Consider the following 18,451-nt stretch of genomic DNA (forward strand, 5'->3'; position numbering starts at 1 on the left):
CTTTTTCTTTTCTTTTTTTTTTTCTCTCACCTATTTCTCCTCTCTTGACCAGACTGGAAGGAAGCAGGAAATGTTAGTAATCAACACTGATTGAACTGGGCAGGGAATGGACTGGGTCTATAAGCAGCCAACAGCCAGCAGCTTTTCAGACTAATCACTTAGTGAGTAAATTGGTTAACTGCTTTATTTCTCTCCATGCTTACACTGAAAAACACAGGTCACGCAAATAAAACAGCTCAATAAAAAACATTAGTTACCTGATAACCTTTATTCAGGAAGTGAGAGTAACTCAGAAACAGTGCTTCGTAAGGCGCGTCACACAAGGCCTTTGTTTCCGTCGTGTGTGAGGACGCTGCCCCAGTCCTGCACTCCCACTGTGGCACCCTATTTGTTAAGATGCCATCCTGGTTGGGCACAAAATGGTGGTCACATCTTAGCCAATTTTATTTTTACTTGGGCAGAATGACTAGAGAAAGCATTGGTACTTCATACATCAGGTGGTGTGAGAGGTCCCAGAGCCTCTGCTCTCCAGTGAGCCTGCCCCGCCTGTTTGATTTACATGCACAAAAAAACCTGAGGCCCCCCCACCCCACCCCACCCCCAGTTTGGGCAGCAAGCAGTCTGCTCCACTCATGACAGGATTTCCTCCCCTTCCTCCATGTTCTCAGGATCTTCCAAGGAGGATGAAAACAAACTAAACCAAGACTAAGATGCTGGAAAGAAACTCAGACACAGAAGCAAAACCATGAGGCAAAGGGTGAAGCAAAGTGAGAGAGGTAAAGACAGGAGGTTAAACTATGCAGTCACACAGCCAACTGAGAAGATGTTAGGAGACATGCTATATGAAAAAATAAAACCCATCCAGCTCCCTTCTTCCACCTTGAACATGGCAAGCAAAACTACTACATCCTCTTTGTAGTGAGCAGTTAGTATGTAACACTTTAACACTTATGGTGCATCACATAAAAACGAAGTCATTTGCTTCTGTATAAATAAAAAAAAAAATGTAGCAAATCAATCTAATGGCAAAATCAGGAGGAAAAATTCCAAATTTTCCACAAAATACACAAAGTTTTAGGTTATTAAATGGACAGTAAATGTTTGCAGCTCTAGAGAGAGCTTTGTTGCCAATTGAAAAACAAAAACCATCCTGACATAGGATGTTCCAAAAGCCTAATTCATGAAAAAAAGACAATTTATTCTGTGTTTAATAAAATGTTTATTAAGGTGGTAACACAAGATAAATCATGCAAGAGCTCAGTAAAAACAAAACAAAAAACAAAAAAAATGTAAGAGTATAAGGAATGGCAACTGGTACTGCCAATTTTTAAAAATGTAAATCATTTTACTATCCAAAAGTGGTATGAACAACCGTTGGAATCTCAGCATGGACATGGTTGTAGTAATCTTTTGGAATTATAAACTAAAGTGATAGGTAACTACTTGTGTTCTATTCCTCAGAGGAGTAGAGTCCTAGATCCAAAATAATCAGGAATGGCCTTCGCATCCCCCACTCAGATGGCAAGCAGCCCGGAATGCCTGCCCACCGAATTCTTTGACACCCTTGGGACAGTCTCAAACTGGCATTTCTTAGCAGGGGAGCAGGGCAGGCACCTTTGGTGACTCTCAAAGGAGACTCCATCTACATTCAGAATCTTAAAATTTTTGGTAATGAAAACCATAAGACTTGCATGTCATCCTTACCAACCTTAAATGTAGTGTTGTGATGTCCAAGGAAGGATTTCCACATCAGGTGGGAAGAAATTTGAACAGATATACCAAATTGAACATAGTGTCTCAGATTTCAAACAAATATGACTCATCTTTTGGCAAAAAGAAAAAATAAAAATAAAATAAATATAGTGGAATGCAAGTTTGATAGATAGAAGAATGTGTAATCTACCAACTGTCAAAGAGTACAATTTCATTGCAGACACAAAGAATCAACAATTTCAAAGAATTAAAAAAAAAAGGTTGCACTATTTCTCACAAAATCTTCACTTTTGGAACTACCCCAATTGATGCTACACACTGAATTTATTAATACAGCATTAAGTTTTTTTGTGTAAAAAAATCTTTGTACATAGTAATAAAAAAAGATAAGGCAAGATGCATTAAACAGAAACCTCCTGGTTCTTTTCCTCTGCGTTCTTAAAGAGCCTCTGATGACTTTCCGCAACACTAGAGTTAAGTTTCTGATGTCCCCTATCAAGCATCTTGTGCCTGTGCTGGTAGGAATTCTGTCCGAGCACCCTGAAGGACAGATGCCGCTGATGGTCTTTGGCACTTACGCTGGCAGACTGAGCTTCTTTCCCTTGAGTACTAGAATGTGAAAGAGAGGAAGAGAAAACAAAAGGTGACTGATACTGACAAGCTTAGTTTCCTTCTTCCCAATCCTAGACATCTGTCACACTCATAGTCAGATGAGATACTACATAGTCATGTTCAAGGAAATAAGCTTTTGGCAACCAACAGCCATTTGATTCTGGTGTCAATAAACAAAGCCCTCTTCACTATGAAAATGTCATGCACATATATACTGGAATTTTCTTCATGCACCCGATGCCATAGCAATTATATTTAAGAAATACAAATTTGATTGAAATTGTCACTAAATTAATAGCAGCTTTTTTTGATCATGACTTTCTCCCCTAATCAACATATATTAAAATGTAACTGTTACTATGTACAGAGGTCTATAAAATTAGATGTTAAAAAAGAGATAATATTCATAAGCCCTTATATTTAGCAATTCCACCATTAGGAATTTCACTGTATAGCAAGGGTCTGGTTTGTGGTTGGGTTTCACGGGCTTCTGAATCCCCTAAAACTATATGCCTAATTCCCCCCCCCCTTTCTCCTGCCTCCCCCCTCCCCACTCCAGTTCAAGCCGTTGTTTCTCAGTCTAGCTGTGTAGGACACAACTCCCTGGCCCATGCTGGTCTTATGAGCCTTGCGCTCCCCCCCTGCTGAGGCAGTCAGTCGGCCACTCACAGCAGCCACGGCAGCTCTTGCTGGCTGCCAGCCGCTCACGCTGGCCACCGGCCACTCATGGCAGCACACAGTAGCCCACAGCAGCACACAGCAGCCCAATGCAGCTCACCGCAGCTCATGCCAACCTCTGGCTGCCCAGGGCAGCCCAGCTCCAGGGAGAGCCATTGTTCACAATCTTAGCTGTAGAGGGCGCAGCTCATTGGCCCATGTGGGAATCAAACCCCAGACCTCGGCGTTAGGAGCACGGCGCTCCAACCACCTGAGCCACCAGCCAGCCTTATATGCCTAAATTTGTGTGCATATACATAAATATGATTTTTGGGGGGCAAGGACCATAGCTTTCACCAGATTTTTATGAAGTTCACATGTCCTATATTCACATAAATGCAAAAATGTTCATCACAATGATTCTGACTTAAGCAATGGCTTTTCATAGCAGCAACATAGGCAGCAAAATAGAAGTAACAGTCTGAATACCCATGAACAGGGGGCTGAGTAAGTAAATTTTGGCGATACACACAATGAAACACTATGGCTATTAAAAATTATGTAGATTTCAATTTATTTACATGAAAAAATGTGAGTGGGGGAAACAGCAGATTATGGAGTCCCATGTGTACTTTACATCATGTATCTGTACGCACAGAGAGATATCTGGAATTACATTTACTGAAATTTCATTAGCAATAATTACTGACCCTTAAGTGGTAAGATTTCAAGTGATAGTTTTCAGAATTATCAGTTCTGATGCAATTTTTCAAAATGAAAACAGTAAAGCTATAGCAAGAGACAAAAGACTAAAAACCTAATTCAGAATTTAATTTGACAGTTGTTAAAATGTTTTTCTGGGGGCGGCCAGATGGCTCCGTTGGTTAGAGCGTGAGCTCTGAACAACATGGTTGCTGGTTCAATTCCCATATGGGCCAGTGAGCTACGCTCTCCACAACTAGAGAGAAGACAACGAGCTGCCACTGAGCTACCGGAGGGGCATCCAGATGGCTCAGTTGGTTAGAGCACGAGCTCTCAACAAGATTACTGGTTCAATTCCTGCATGGGATGGTGGGCTGCGCCCCCTGCAACTAAGATTGAAAACAGTGACTGGACTGGGAGCTGAGGGGCCCTGGAGAAACACATTGTTCCCCAATATTCCCCCATAAAAAAAAATAAAAAAATAAAGTTTGTCTGCAGTCAGTTCTGCTTCAGAAAGCCAGAGCTAGCCTGGCAGCATGGTGGGCTAGGGAGCTCCTGAGAGCACACGCTGTGGGCACAAAGCAGGCAGGACACAGACGACGTACCTTTAGTGATGTACAAGTAGAAGAAGTCGCAGTAGAGGATGGTCTGGACAACGCCGGCCACCACAGCAATGAGGTCAAAGAAGCCCTCGAAGTAGAAGCGCCAGATCCAGTTGACGAGATAGAGTGCCCGGTAGAGGCCCAGGAAGAACAGGTAGTGGGTGGTGATGGTTTCCGCCTCCCCAGTCTTGCTGATCATGAACAGCTGCGGCAGGATGGCCACCGACTCCAGGTAGATGGAGAAGGTCCACAAAATCTGTGAGAGAAACCACAGGTTTTGGTTAGCAGCCAGTGCCCGCCAGGGGTTCACAGGGAATACTCTTGCTTTACTGTGGAGCTGCACAAAAAGTGGGGAGTCTGGGCAGAGAGCCCAGGACAGAGGAGCTCAGCAAGTTCATAAACCACAGAAACCTGAACTGCATTTCAGAGGCACAGACACTCCCAGTGACCAGCCAGATCACATGGACACCTACCTCTGCCTCGGAACTTCCCTTACCTTGTCTGCCTAACGTCACGTTCTTCCCTGTATAATTCTCTGTGCATCTACATACATAACGTTTCTCCTGGATCAGCCTGTCCCACTCCGAATCTGGGGTCCCAAACCAGCGCTGCTTTCTTCAGGGTGGCCACACTGATAACCAGGCTTCTTAAACTTGCTCACTGCTATTTTTCCTCACCAGCTGGTCTTTCCAGACCATCCAAATATTCTATTTTTCTCATTCTTTAGGTTCTTTGGGTGTGGTTAAATCAAAGGGCTAAGAAATCAGAGCTATAATTATGCAAACTCTCTGTCCAACGTGGCACTTTATTCAGGCTGACGACAGAAGGACTTGTGAGCAGTCCCTTGGAGGGTTTTAAAAGCTCAGACACTCCCGGCACCCATCAGATGACCAAGGGTAGTGCGATGATGCAACCAACCCCAGGATGCCAAGGGAAGGACAAAGCACTTAGGAGCAGCCATAGGCCTGCACAGTGCCTGGTGCGCCACGCCAACCACGTTTTCTAAAGCTGAGGAGCGGAGCAGCACTGCTTAGGGGAGTCACAGACAGTGTTAATGTGCCACCCCCATACATGAAGCAGCAGCAAAAGTTGGGTTAGAGAGGGGAGGTCATGTTCATCAAACACTCAAACAGGCAGAGAAGCCAAGTTTATATTCTAGAGGAGTCAGGTAATAACCTGTCGTCAGACACCCAAATACCTGGAGGCTTAATTCCTGTCCACGATGTATTTATTAATACACCAAATAGTGTATGTTGCACCAGAAGTTTGCCAAACCGAAAAAAACACAGAACCCCACATTCTCTGCAAACAGGCCTAGTTCCCTAGGGAACCAGACAGCACCACTAAATAATCTCTTAACTAACCTCGAGAGGAGAGAAATCATGATTGACTAGAAACGAGAGGCCTCCCACAGGGACCACCAGAAACTCCACTCGGAAGGTATCGTGATTTCCATCGTAAGTTGCCTTAAATTTCATGTAGATCAGGTACACCGTGGCATAGGAGCAGGCAATGTAGATAAGCTACAAACAAAAGAAAAAACACCAGGTCATCCATACCTTATTACTGTTCCAACTCCCTGGGCTTTCTACATCATCCATATATATTGTTTTAATGCAAAATTTCAATATAGTAAAATTCACTTTTGAGGGATACACAGTTCTATGAGTCACATCACCACCACCACATTCAAGGCACAGATCGGTGCTATCACCCCGCAAAAAATTCCTCTTGCTGCCCCTCTGCAGTCAAGCCTCCACCCAGCCTAACCTCTGGCAATCACTGATCTGTCCTCGGCCCCTGCAGTTTTGCCTTTTCTAGAATGCTACATAAATAGAATTACACAGTATGTCACCTTTAAGACCAGCTTCTTTCAAGCAGCATAATGTACTTGAGATCCAACCATACTGTCGCAAGTATTAATAAGACAGTAACTTCCTTTCTACTGCGGAGCAGCAGTCCACGGCATGGATGTACCAGTTTGTTCATCCACTCACTTGTGAAGGGCAGGTGGGCTGTTTCCAGCTTGGCGAATGGTGGATAGAGCTGCTATGAACATTTGTGCACAGGCTTTTGTATGAACATAATTTTTCATTTCTCTTGGCAGTGGGATTGCTGAATCATATGTTAAGTATAAGTTTATAAGAAACTGCCAAAGAATGTATTTTTAATCCCATTTTAAATTATTAGAATGTAGCTTAAGAAAAAAAAAAATGAATGCCAAGTTCAATGTAGTTTAAAACCAATTCACTTCCCTCCAGCATCGTGTTTCTTAGCTAGTGCTTTTCTAAAGATAAGATAAACAATGTAATTCATGTTAAACTTTAGATGATGGTTTTTTACTTAAATTGTGTTACTTTAAAGCTGAACATTCAAATTGTTGCTTTGAAATTTTGTCTGGTTACAAAACAAAAGTAAAACCAAAAGTAAGTGACAATTTGTAAAACATTGCTGCCTATGAGGGAGCGATTCCAGCTGCGCTGCCGTCTCGCTGCTGAAGGGCTCCCAATCACGTTTTATGTTCCTGCACATTCCAAAGTCAAACACCATATATTCACCCGACCCAAAACAGATGTCTGATATTCTGAAATTACACCAGTTTTCAGAATTTACTGCAGAATTTTAAGCCCAAGAACCCCAGAGCAGGTTTAACCTATGAATAAAGAATGGGGATCCTGTGGGTACACTGCCTGGCACTCCTGCTTAGGAAAACCACCCTGCAAAACTTAACGAGGGGCAGCATTTGGGCCACTGAATAAACAGGAAAGTGAAAGCAATCACCAAGCCTTCATATGCTTAAAAACAAAATAAATAGTCAACAAGGTATTAAAATTGTTAGTCAGACCCATCCTCCCAAAAAATCAAGGGAGATGAGTATCTTATACTGTTACAGGAGTTCTCTCCACACCCAAATCTATGTATACATGCATATGAATAAATTCACATATAATCTGCATGTATAAACACAACCTGTGTACAGAGTCCCCACCTGCAGAACATCCGCCCGAGACACGTGGGCCGGGGTTCCCCGGCCAGCACCCAGCCTACAACCCAGCCATTATGTCCATCAAGGCCCTAGCAGCCCCTGGGGAAAGCAACCGCTTTTGTCTTCTCATCAGTGCTTGGCATTTAAAGTAAAAAGCTACCGTGTTTTCCCGAAAATAAGACCGGGTCGTGTATTTTTGCTCCAAAAGACGCATTAGGGCTTATGTTCAGGGGATATCATCCTGAAAAATCACGCTAGCGCTTATTTTCCGGGTAGGTCTTATTTTCAGGGAAACACGGTATGAACACATAAAACTTGACTCTTCACCTGATTTGCAGGACATGCTTGGAAACTAGAACCAAGCAAGCAGTATTCCTCTGAAAGCTAGGTATCCTGAGGGGCTTCTGATACCTGCTTGGACAAGCAGGGACCTGGGCATTTTTAAAGTAAGCTGATTTCCTGATTACTAGGCTCCCATCACTTAATAATGAAGAATGGAATGATCATAGGTAGCTCAAATTTGCTTTTTTTAGGAAAGACCACAGACTCAAATGTTGTTTTGCCACTCTGACCTGTGCTTATGAAAATGCTTGGGAACACAGTGTTGGGGAGTTGTTTTCCATGGCACACCAATAGGCTTCAGCTTAAACCTCACTTCCTTGGGTGTGCCAATAACCAAGTGCCTACAACAGTGCCCGAAACACAAATGCTCACCAAGCCTTTGAAGAATGAAAGAATGAATGAATGAATGAAAGAAATCAGACTCCTAATCTACATCCTGAGAGGCGCCATACTTTTCCTCCATAGCACCTATCATAAACTGCAGCCGTTCACTTTTACTGGGATGACTGGTACGCCCCCCACCAGACCATGACTTCTGCTTGTTTCTGCCCTGCCCCCAGTGCTAGGCAAGTGCCAGGTCCTGTGGGTGTTCGGTAAGTACATGTCCAGCAATGTGTGAAAGAACGAGTGTGCAGCGTGAACCGGCAGTGCTATACAAGACATCAGGTGTACGCACACATTCTGTATTTTAACAGTTATACATTTGCTTTCATGTGGATTAGGAAAAATGTAAGGACACCAAAGGTACCATGGATACTGTTTAGGACAAATTAAAAGGTTTAAAAAACGTATTTAGTAAATTATGGTACAGATGTCATTTAAGCATGGCAAAAGTAATAAAGATGGCACACACACAGGAAGTTTAAGAAACAGGAACTTACTGGGGGAAAAAAGAAGTAGATGCTTACACAGAGTCCAGCCCTGGCTTTCAATCCTTTTTCTGAACGAACCTGCTGGGTTTCCCGGAGAATCTGTAATTTCCCACTGCTTGAAAACATAATAGTTTCCCCTCTTCCTTATCAAGAGCCTTAGAAGTTTATCACACTCAAGGAACTTAAGATTAAAAAATTTCTAAGTGCAAAGAACTTTAATTAGATACTGCTTTGAAACTGAAAAAATATGCTTAATGGTTAAGTTTCCATAGGTCTGTGTCTTATGGATGCAGTACACTCCATTGGATACTATACCATACCTTCATAGACGTATTATATAATGAAATAAATGACGTAAAAAGATCCAGGTAACGAGTTGTGAAGACCAGTGCAAAGAGAAGCTGGCTTTTTCCAGAAATACCTACAGAAACAAAAGGACAGTATTAGAAAAGCCTGGAAGAGCTTTATGATTCTTGTAGACAACACTGCAGGAAGTGCAGGTCTGGAAAGTGGACACCTGGGGTCAAAAGCTGGTGTCTGAAATGACTAAATAACTGAGTGGTTTTAGTTGTTCTTCCCCTTACCATCCCTGAACACGCTCCTTTGGGGAGGCTTCTTACTATGATGGGGTTAACTATAGGAAGGTGACTTGGTTATGCCACAGCCAATATACCAGGAGGTGCATTGTTCAAATACGTCACATTAGGCAGGAACACGTTTATTTCAAAGCTCTGCTATTATTTAGTGTTGTAACTTGTCTGTTATCTTTAGCACCTTTCTTTCCATTTTAAAACAGTATCTCATGGTGACCAATCTTTCACGTATGGAGCTGGAATCTAATGGTTGAGGAGATGAGGAACTCTGCTTCAGATAAGAATCTGGGCATCAACTGAATAGTGGAACGGCCTCCCAAGGAGGCTTCATTTGAGAGCGCCGCACTTACTTGGACATGTTAAGATTTTAAAAAATTCCATTGCTTAGGTTCATCACACAACCAACCTCACACTCGCATAACAGGGTGGGGACCTGTTGCTACAGCTAGTCTTAAAAAGCAGCAGTCTTTTTTTTTTTTTAACACCTTAAAACTGTTTCCACCTCCAGAGCAACTGTTATGGCACATCCAGACTCAGCTGGGGAAGTCTGGAAGGTCATGTAGCGTGCACTGGGCTTTTCTGATATTTGTATTTGGCCCAATATTTATGTGACAAAGGACATGAACTAAGGGTTTCAGATGTTGGTGGTTGAGTGAATTCATCAAGGAAACTGAATCTTAACTAGATACCAGAACCCACTCACCCTCATCTACATGGCAAACCTCACACCATTGAGCATGTATTTAGCAGAAATGTCACTGCACCCAAATTATTAGCAATACTACAGAATGTAAAAATCACATTAAAAAACATATTTTACAAAACAATTTTGCAGCATGTTGAAACTATAGGCTTGGATTTAAGAAGGTTACTTGCTGTGTTTGAATAATTGCAGTTCCAGCCTATTTACAACAACACCCAAGCAGAAATTGAAGAAAAAGATGAGTCTCCCCTTCTTCCCTTTCTGGATCCATCAACAGCAGCCAATTTCAAGGATTAAAGGTAGAGCTACAGACAGTAAGTCTGCTCCTTTTAGTTTTTTCCCAATAATGAAGAACTTTATTTTCCTATCAAAGACCAATGTTCCAAGGAGAAACAAGAGGCTGCCATCGACACAGAGACCATGAGAGAGAAGATGGGAGAGAACAGGGTGCACGCAGTTCATATTTGATGTTTGTTGGAGCCTTGAGATAAATTTCCAGTTAATTTCCTGTACGGTTCTTTCCAATATTTTAAATAAAAAATTATAGGATACATATGGGCAAACTTTGTTGTAAAGGGTTTATTCTAATGGAACCTTGGAAGCCAAGCAGATTTGAAATTTTGTCCTTTTTAGCATTCCTATATTAAAAATCAGGGACTATTCCCCTGTGCAACCCAACTCACATGTCACTTCCTATGGGAAGTCATTTTTGAAGATGCCATCCCTCAGTGCTGTTTATTCATTCAACAAATGGGAACTGCTTCTTTCCAGCTGCTGCCCTAGCTCCTATTACATTACAGCACTTACAAAATACACTGTGATTACCTGGTTGCTTGTCCCCCTCCCCACCCCCACCAGACAGAGAGATCCCCTAAGGCCAGGGTCCTGCCTTATTCCATGTGGTATTATGTGCTGAGCATTGGGCCTGCACACAGCAGGGCTAAGGAGATATTGCTGAATGGATGAACAAGTGGACAAAAGAAAATGGAATTCTTTTTATTTTCACGTCATGCGGTAAATTCTCATTTTGTGGTATTTTGGGAATACTTCCAAAGAGTTTCGAAGTCATACTGTGTCTCTGACTGTAAAAAGGCAATGTGCTCTGGGCTCTGACCTAATTTACTGCCAACCAGAGGGTGGGGGAGCCCCCTAAGCAGAGCACGGGGCAGGAGAGAGAGACAGGCAGCATGTGGCCTGGTGCTTGTCCCGTGGTGCAGAATCCACGCAGGAAATGCCCTGGCAGAAATCTGAGGACGCTTACACAGTTCTACCCTATTCTTGCTGGCCTGGGATCCTGATTAGCAAGTAGCAGCTTTTTCCTTCAAAACAAAAAAACTGTCCTGTCCTCACAGGCAGGCAGGGATCCCAGCTGAAGACAGAGAGGGGGCAGGGGCAGGAAATCTCCTTCTAGGGGGTTAAACACCTGCTCAGATACCAGAAGGACTCCTATCACAGGGGCTCCTATCACCAGTTTCTCTCCGTTGTGAGACCAGAGTATGTGAAGGCTATCAGGTGACAAGCTCTCAAGAATACTTGCTCTAACCGCTTCTGTAACAGCCATCCTAATACCAAATGCGCCGAATATCCAAATTAAGGAGTGTAACTTGTAAAATGAAAATCAGCCATTAAACTTAACACCATTCTTCTCTTTTCCCCCTGGACCAAGTTAAGTTTAATAAAAGCCCACAACTATATACTCCACTGTGTTACTTTAAATTATGCTGTGGGTTAAAGTTGCATTTCTTATATTCCCACTGATTTATAGAACAGAGCCCTCAACCAAATAGGAAAGCTTTCCAGGAATGACTTTTGTCCTGCTAACTGCTGAGATGCAACCAAGCGTGTAGGTCACACCAGGAGGATAACCTGGACAGCAGCATTTAACAGGGGTCCTGGGTACAGGGGTCCTGGGCCCCGCGCTCCAACCATTGTCTCAAAGGATCGGACACTCCCCTGAGGGTGTCCACTTTCCCTGGAAGCAGCAGTCCAACCGTCAGGAACAGACTCACTCCATGGCTCTTGTGACTCAGGGAGAGAGGCTCTGAGTTCAGGCTCAGCCCCTGAACGCACAGGGTAAGTCTGGGCCCATTACATACCTGCGGCCCACCCAAACCTCACTTCCTGCATCTGTCAAATGGGGACAAATTGTGCCAAATGTGTGGGACTGTTGGAAAAAGTGCTTTATACTATACCTGCCCCACTTGATAAACGACGTTTATCACGTAAATGCTTGATAAACGACAGCTCTTACTATGTACTGTTTTGACATTTTTCTTGTTTTCAAAGAAATCCATGTTATTTTTATTAAAAATTCCATGGAGCTAAAATATATGGAATAAAAGGCAAAAAGACCTTTTTTAACACCCTTCCCACCTCTATTTTAAGTGCAACTTTCCAGGTCTTTTTTAAGCCCCTTTCTAATGGCTGTATGGTGTCCCACAGTGTGACTATAGCAACATTTGTGTGACCACTCCATTAACGGACATTTGGGTTGTTCACAATTTTCGTTCTTACAAATACTGCCTTAACAGCCTTTCATCTATAAACAGTGTTTAATACTCATTTAGGTACAACAAACATCTTAATATAAAGTTTATTCACACATTTTACAATTTTTGTTGTTCACATTCCCTAGAATTGCTGGGATAAAATGTATAAAACTTTTGGTAGAATACACTGTCCAATTTCTGCTAGAAAGGCTGTACCAATTTACATATTCACTAACATCAGATGAGAATGCTCTTTATTTCACTGCCTGCCTACCTTAGAGGTTGTAAACCTCTTACGCCCCCCACCCTACCCCCACCCCAGCGGGCAAATGATGATATGCATCCTATTCGAATATCCAAGCGCCTAACTACTAGTGAGGCTGGGCATTCTTTCACGCTTCACTGGCCTTCTGTTATTCTTCTGTGAACTGCCAACCTTATCCTTTTTATTTTTGTAGCAGTATTTTATTATGGATATTAACCCTTTGTCACTAAGATATACTGCAGATTATTTCTCTCAGTTTATTGTCTTTTACTTTTGGTGATATTCCAAATTAGTAAGTGAACTTGGGGAGATGTATCACCGTGTTTCCCACCAGCTTCCCTGGTCCTATCCAGGACCATGGTTTGAACATACACCAGCAAAGTCTCACACCTCTCTTCACAGGGTCTTACACACCGCTTGTTGGGAAGTCATAGAGCAAGGCTTGTTCTCCTGGAATCCTTCCTGTCACTTCACAGTCATAGGATTCACTGCTAATATGGTTTAATACCCTATATTTTAATCTTCTTATGTCTTATTATTTCAACTAAATTGCAGCTTTCTTGAGTGCAGAAACTTTTATAGCTGCAAGTTGCTGCTCTGAATTGTGTCCCCAGTGCCTTGCACATAGTGGGTGGTCAATAGATGTTTGAGAACAATGATTATTCAAGAGATTGGCACTCAAAAAACAGGTAACATCTCCTACAAAGAAGGAGCTGGGGGGCCGGCCCAGTGGCTCAGGCAGTTGGAACTGCGTGCTCCTAACTCCGAAGGCTGCCAGTTCGATTCCCACATGGGCCAGTGGGAGTCTCAACCACAAGGTTGCCGGTTCGATTCCTCGAGTCCCGCAAGGGATGGTGGGCTGTGCCCCCTGCAACTAGCAACGGCAACTGGACCTGGAGCTGAGCTGCACCCTCCACAACTAAGACTGAAAGGACAACAACTTGAAGCTGAAAGGCACCCTCCACAACTAAGATTGAAAGGACAACAAGTTGACTTGGAAAAAAGTCCTGGAAGTCACACTGTTCCCCAATAAAGTCCTGTTCCCCTTCCCCAATAAAATCTTTAAAAAAAAACACCCAAAAAACCAAAAAGGAGCTGGGAATGAGATGCAAACACTTCCTGAAGTACTCAATGGCAACAGTGAAAGATGAGGTATTTTCCATTTACTTCAAAAATATAAACTGTCCAATTCTGAGAAATGCAGAGAGACTGGTACATTCCTGTCGTGTTTGGGAGGGTGAAAAGACTACAGCCTACTTACCAACAGCTAACAACAATGTAAGCAATAGGTCGGTGCAGGGAACGGGGAGGCTAGGGGAGGACGGCTGGGGCTTGTGGCTCTCAGGATCCCACCAGTAATTTAAGCATAATACACACAGCCCTATGAATAACAACCAGCCTACAGGAAGATACAGACAGGAAACTCTTCATCTACAAACCCAGGCTTGTTCTCCTCCCAAGGCTATCCAGGTCAGCATCTCGGACAAGAATAAAGTGGTAACCTGAGCATACTGTGCATCCAGTTGCAATGATTGTTCAGGATTATGAGAAACTCACATTTCATTTAGGCACCCCTCTATAATGACAATGGCAGACACAGGAGAATGCCAATTCATACAGAGCTAAACCAAGATCAACTTCTCCACCCCCCTTTAAAACAGGCCCTTTACGGCAACCATTCTTAAATTAAACGGTCAGGAAAACAGAACGTCTAGCTTCCTCCTCAATAACCTGCCTCATCCCTTACCCGAAGAGAAAAAAGCCCCATGACTCTGTAGCTGCAGGCATATTCAAACAGGTGCCACATTCCTAAAAGGAACCCCAATACCAGCATTTTTAACGAAACGCAACCTGGATGTACATGTCTCCTATTCCAGTTATCTGAGAAACTCATATCAAATTCTAACTCTTTCAAAAGTCTCTAAACAACTTTTATAATTTACGATGGAAAAACAAACCAGCTAGTCAAATTTAGCATTTCATTCTGAATAAATGATTTGGTGATTTTGATTTTTCAAAGGCCAGAAAATCTCACTAAAGAACTAAAATGATCCTAAGTCTGACAATAACAATAGTTTAATAACGCCCTGTAACTACAGGCTAACTGTAGGAATACTTAACAAACACACATGAACTTAACTCACCTATTTATCTTCCTTATTATTTTGGCTGAAACATGTTTGTATTTTTCTAAATGCTCCTAAATCTCCCAAATGAAAATAGTGACCATTACAAACCAAACAAACTAAATGGCAAACTTTCTCATTATCTCCTTATTACTTAATTCTGTATCTGGAGAATTGCACTTCTTCCCAGCATCTTCGTTTAGACACACGTTCAACTTCACGACTTGACAGATGAGGAAATTCTGAGAAACACATGAAAGAAGGTGAAGAGACTCATACAAAGATTTTGGTGCAAAACTAAAGATTAAAAGTAGTATTTCCTGGGTGCGGGGGGAGTGGGGATAATGGGTGAAGGTGGTAAACCAGGTAAGTAAGTCCTGGGGAAGTAACGTACTGCATGCTGACTACAGTTAATAATACAGTGGTACCTCGGTTTTCGAACGTAATCCATGAGCTCTGAAACGTTCGAAAACAGCCGACAGCTAGGCCTCAGGATCTTGCACTCAGCAGAAACTGTGTGACATGTTCAACTTCTGAGTCGTGTTCGAAAACTGTAGCATTTACTTCCAGGTTTACAGCATTCATAAACCAAAATGTTTGTCAACGGAGACGTTCGAAAACCGAGGTACTACTGTACTGTATTGGATACTTGAAAGTTGCTGAGAGAGTAGATCTTAAAAGTTCTCATCACAAGAAAATAACTGTAACTATCTGTGGTGATGGATATTAACTTATTGTGCTAAATATTTTGCACTATATACATATATCAAATCATTATGTTGTACACCTAAAATTAATACAATGTTATATGTCAATTATATCTCAGTAAAGCAGGAAAAAAAGCATTTTCTACGTGCAATAAAAAAAAGACCAAAACAATTGGTCTGGTGTCAAACATTTAAACTAAAATTACTTGGACAAAACAGATAACTTATTCAAAATCCTTGATTTCGAGTTACTGATTGCCTCTATTTCAGTCCTGGCTTTACCACTAATTTTCTCAACCTCCCTTAGACTCAGTTCCCTCCTCCACAGAATGGGAACAATATTTTAAGGTCTACATGGGGTAAGCCATATAAGAAACTCAGTTCACTACTTAGTACATTGCAAGTGCTTAAATGTCAGCTGTCACAGTCGCTGCAATTACTTTGCTGTCATTGGAAATCTTACAACTAAATCTCTCAGAACCATATATAAATTGAGAGATCACCTCCAAGTCAGACACACTGGTTTCAGTACATGTACTTTGTAACATCGATTTTGTTGCTCAAAGGTCTTTTTTGTTTTTGCTTACTTCCTGGATCTCAGCTATGTTCCAGGGAGAGAGGTGAGGCCTGAAGACAGCAATCAAAGATGTGGTGTTACTTTAGAGGTGGAAATTTTTACAAATCAATCGGGTAAATGGAATCTCTGCCACCCAAGTCCGTTAGGACTCCATCTTTTACTGCCTCTGCAAAAATTAAGTTCTTGAATTGATGAAAAGTTATTTCACTGAGGCCACAGCACCAAAAATAAGTTTAAGGAAGACAGTGCATTTCAAGAAATCATTAAAAAATTCGCCAGTCTTAAGCTTTTAGGTTTAATAAAATGTAAAACTCCACAGCGTTAAGAATTGTTTCGGTGCCTCCCAGCAATGCAGGCATAAAATGTGTACCTTCAAGGAGGGAATCGCCAACTCACTGGTGACGTGGAGTGAGGAATTACAGGAGACGTCGGCGGTACCCCGCGGACGCCGCAAGTTTAAGAGAACCCGTTATCAGATGGAGGCACTCCGAGTTTGACAAACTAGTGTGTTTCGCAAAGTATCATTAAGCGCCCCCAAGAAATTCGCTTAGAGACCTCCCCACATTCCCTCCCGAGGCAGGCGTGATCCTGGACCCGAGAGGCGGGGTGAAGTCAGCAGACCTCTAAGGACAGGTCTTACCTGACATCCTAACCTAAAGGCCAGTCCTCGAGGGGGCCGGGTAAGGAGCGGGTGACCTCTTCCCGCGCCCGCCCCACCTCCCGGGCAGGCCTGGCTGCCACGTCAAGCCGAGCCGGCCGCGGTCCTTCCCGTCCTCCTCCCGCCCGTCCCATTGATTCGCAGGCTCCCCGCACCTGCCGGACCCCCCCATCCAAACTTTTCAGGGAGAACAGGGCCCAGCGCTGTCCGGCTGGCGCCTCCTCCGCCCCGACGGCTCAAGTTCGGGAGCGGACCAAGTGCGGAGCGGGGCCCAGCGTCGCGAAACCCCGCCCCGGCCTGAGCGCCCACCCCGAGGGGTCGCAGGCCCTCTGGGGTCCGGCCGCCCGCCAGGCCGGCCGAGGGGGTGTGTCCGGCCAGCGCAGGCCCGCGGGCCGTGGGGCGACCGAGGTCGGCGGGTCCTCCGGGCGACCCGGCCCCGCGCCCGAGCCTTTGCCCGGCCTCGCCCGCCGCTCACCGGCGCAGGAGCGCGTCTTCCAGATCTTCAGCAGCAGGATAACGATGGCCGCCAGGTGGGACAGGTCCCCGGTCAACCGGAAGATGTTCATGGCGGCGGCGGTAGGCGCGGTGGCCCCGGCGCTCGGCGGCTCAGGCGGCGGCGGCGGCGGCCCCAGAGAGGAAGCGACGAAGATGGCGAGAGCGGGCGCGACGTGGCCAGGGACGTGGCCGAACTGCCGGCGCACGCGCGAGGCAGTCTGGGAGAGCGGGCCGCCTCCAGGCCCCGCCCCGTCCCCGCCTCTTAAAGGGCACGCGCCGAGCGCAGACCCGGCGGGGACTGTCAGCTCCTGGGTTCCCTCCCGAACACCCCGAATCCTCGCCAACTTCTCCTTGCTGCGTTTCCGGCTTCTCCTCGGATGCCAGCGATTTCTTTTAATTTTTGAAACGACACTCCCTTGTGAGCGATTTTTTGCCTCTCATTAATCTTAGCTCTACAAGCTTACTGTATGAAAAAGTGTACGAGAAAAAGAATTAATCCATAATGGCATCACCCAAGATTAGGTCAATATTGAGGGTGTCCGGGAGGATACGGCTTATGCGGAGGTCTAAAGATTTTATTATTCTGGGGACTCTCTTTGAGAAAGAGTGCAAAATTAGGTAGAAAGTGAACAATTCTGTAGGATGAGAAAATAAATCACAAGAAATTACTAATGGAATGAAGCTGACAAACAGGACCCTCAGCATAATTTGCGGCCCCCAGTGCCAAGTGAAAATGTGGGATCCCCGGTTCAAAAGCTGGAAAAAAATCTGTTAAAGGTACTAAAATATAACACATTTCCCTGTCTTTTGCAGTCTCTCTTGACTGGCTGTGTTTCCTGTTTGCTATTTAATGTCATTCTAAGTAAAGAAAAAACTTTTAATTATGATCATGAACTTTACTGTTTGTCTTTATATTGGGCAATATCAGTCTGGATACAAATATCAGAGCATTTACCACAGACGCGGAATCACTGAAAGCACCCAATTCGTATCTCATGATTTGTCCATGGAGGGTGCCTGGAGCTGGTCAGAAGAGATGAACACAGGCCAGACCCAGGAAGGATTGAAGGAGGACGAGGGGGTCCACCAGGCATAGTGCAGCCTAGGGAGCACACTTTTGGGTATGGGGATACTGGATGGGCCAGTGTTGTTGCTCCAGTGAGCCAGGGCCAGCCTTGGACTTGGATGGAGTGTGTACATGCGCTTGATGGCTGCTGGTTCCCTCTCCCTCCAGCTGACCTTGCTGGAGCAGGAAGGCCCAGCCAGGCATCTCACCTTCCCATGCGCCACCACCTCACTCCATGGCAACCCTCGAAGGTATTGCAACCTCAGTGCCAGCACATGCTAGGTAC

General features: G+C 44.1%; 1 protein-coding gene across 1 annotated transcript; it reads right to left on the minus strand.

Moving 5' to 3' along the window:
• Positions 1-249: 249 nt before the first annotated feature.
• Positions 250-17,309, minus strand: KDELR2 (KDEL endoplasmic reticulum protein retention receptor 2). Its single transcript, XM_033095690.1, has 5 exons — positions 17,080-17,309; positions 8,807-8,907; positions 5,651-5,809; positions 4,290-4,542; positions 250-2,322 (listed from the first exon to the last, which is right to left on the minus strand). The coding sequence occupies exons 1-5, from the start codon at positions 17,168-17,170 to the stop codon at positions 2,288-2,290; spliced, it is 639 nt and encodes a 212-aa protein (XP_032951581.1). The 5' UTR covers positions 17,171-17,309; the 3' UTR covers positions 250-2,287.
• Positions 17,310-18,451: the final 1,142 nt, after the last annotated feature.

Source organism: Rhinolophus ferrumequinum, chromosome 24 (genome assembly GCF_004115265.2).
Source record: "Rhinolophus ferrumequinum isolate MPI-CBG mRhiFer1 chromosome 24, mRhiFer1_v1.p, whole genome shotgun sequence".
Lineage (NCBI taxonomy): Eukaryota > Metazoa > Chordata > Mammalia > Chiroptera > Rhinolophidae > Rhinolophus > Rhinolophus ferrumequinum.

Bases quoted from the DNA above. Each gene is read 5' to 3' on its own strand.
- KDELR2 (XM_033095690.1), bottom strand. From the start codon at position 17,170: ATGAACATCTTCCGGTTGACCGGGGACCTGTCCCACCTGGCGGCCATC. The intron at 4,543-5,650 runs GTTAGTTAAGAG...TTTCTCTCACAG, and splicing joins ATGATTTCTCTCCTCTCGAG to ATTTTGTGGACCTTCTCCAT. The intron at 2,323-4,289 runs GTACGTCGTCTG...TTCACATTCTAG, and splicing joins CTACTTGTACATCACTAAAG to TACTCAAGGGAAAGAAGCTC.